Source organism: Propithecus coquereli, unplaced genomic scaffold (assembly GCF_000956105.1).
Source record: "Propithecus coquereli isolate 6110/MARCELLA unplaced genomic scaffold, Pcoq_1.0 Scaffold461, whole genome shotgun sequence".
In the NCBI taxonomy this organism is placed as follows: domain Eukaryota; kingdom Metazoa; phylum Chordata; class Mammalia; order Primates; family Indriidae; genus Propithecus; species Propithecus coquereli.
Window position 1 is genome coordinate 548,399 of NW_012150408.1, and position 1,389 is coordinate 549,787.

General features: G+C 43.1%; 1 protein-coding gene across 3 annotated transcripts in view; it reads right to left on the reverse strand.

The window, feature by feature from the left end:
- Positions 1-419: 419 nt before the first annotated feature.
- The window catches only part of TSEN2 (TSEN2 tRNA splicing endonuclease subunit), a 39,540-nt gene continuing 38,570 nt past the window's right edge, over positions 420-1,389 (reverse strand). For all 3 annotated transcript variants that reach the window (XM_012655146.1, XM_012655147.1, XM_012655148.1), the window contains exon 12: positions 420-890. In XM_012655146.1, the coding sequence (XP_012510600.1) occupies positions 831-890 (60 nt within the window). In that variant the 3' untranslated portion in view covers positions 420-830. The remainder of the gene's footprint in view (positions 891-1,389) is intronic.

Here is a 1,389-nt window from a genome sequence, read left to right on the forward strand (position 1 = left end):
CTAACATTGTACAAAATTTTTGTGTTCTGTACACAAATGTGCCTACCAATGAGTTCACTGAGAATTATATAAATAAGCAATTGGTGTTTTAAAGGCTTTTAATACAGAAATCCTTGACAGATATTAAACGGATTTTTTAAAATTGGCAGATGAAATTATACATATTTATTGTGTACAACATGCTGTTTTGAAGTACGTATACATTGTGGAATGACTAAGTCTAATTCCAGCCTTTTGGGAGCCAATTGTGACCACAGTTTGAAGAGTTCTGCAGGGATTTTTAAATGTTTGAGTTCTTGGTTGAATTTCTTGGATAAGCTGAAACATATAACCATTTTTTCCATTTAAAATAATGGAACGTAGGATCCTGCAATCCTAAACCTGCTAACACTCCGTCAGGAACAGATTAGACATGGGTAACAAGGGATACCTACGTATGAAAGTGCTTTATAAACTCTACTATGTAAATGTAAACTACTACCACTTTCAGGTGAAATCAGAGAATAATTTCCTGGTTGCTGGAAGAGTCCTCTGGGGACTCGTCTAGTCCAACCTCCCCGTGACTGGATGAGGACACAGACTGAGGCCAGAGGCATGAAGCACAGAATCAGTCAGAGCTAGTGACCAAGTCGAGGACAGCCCAGGGCTCTTTTTCCTCCTCTATGTAATTTTCTCTTTTAAAACACTGACAGTTTTCTGGTGCTGGGAGCAAGATGTCTTTTAAATTAACAGGTGATTTCAGTAAAAGGACTTTTTACCTAGCCCTGAATGTGGCATATTGTAGGAGATGCGGTAGTTGCTGGTGAAACTAGAAATCTGAGGCTGAACTTTTAAAGTTCGTCTTGATCACTCCTCTCTCGTGAAGAAACCCATCGACTTAGAATCACCTCCTGCAAACAATCAAAACAAAAGGTGACTGAACTTCAAAAAACAGCAATGTAAGAACATTCCAAGCATTTGACGTCTAGCACATTTCAGGAATAGGCGTACTGATATGAACGCTAGCATTTAACATTAGAACTAGGTCTGTGACGGTGTTGCTACATCTCTGTCAGCACCGAGAAGGGAGAAATGGATTTTGATCGGCATTTTATAAAAAACTAATCTAGTGGAGATGAGCAGGACCAAGTGAAGGGAGGAGGCCCTGGAGACAGATGGGCAGGTCTGTAGTGGGCTGGGTGGTGTGATCAAGGAGGGAGACGGAGAGGGAGAAAGCGGGAGAGGGAAAAGGGGAGGGGGAGAGAAGGAGAGGGGGAAAGGGGGAGAGAAAATGGGAAGAGGGGAGGGGGAGAGACAGAGAGAAGGAGAGGGAGAAAGGGGGAAGGGGAGAGAGGGAGAAAGGAAGAGGGGGAAGGGGAAGGAGAAAGGGGAAGAGGAGGAGGGAGAGGG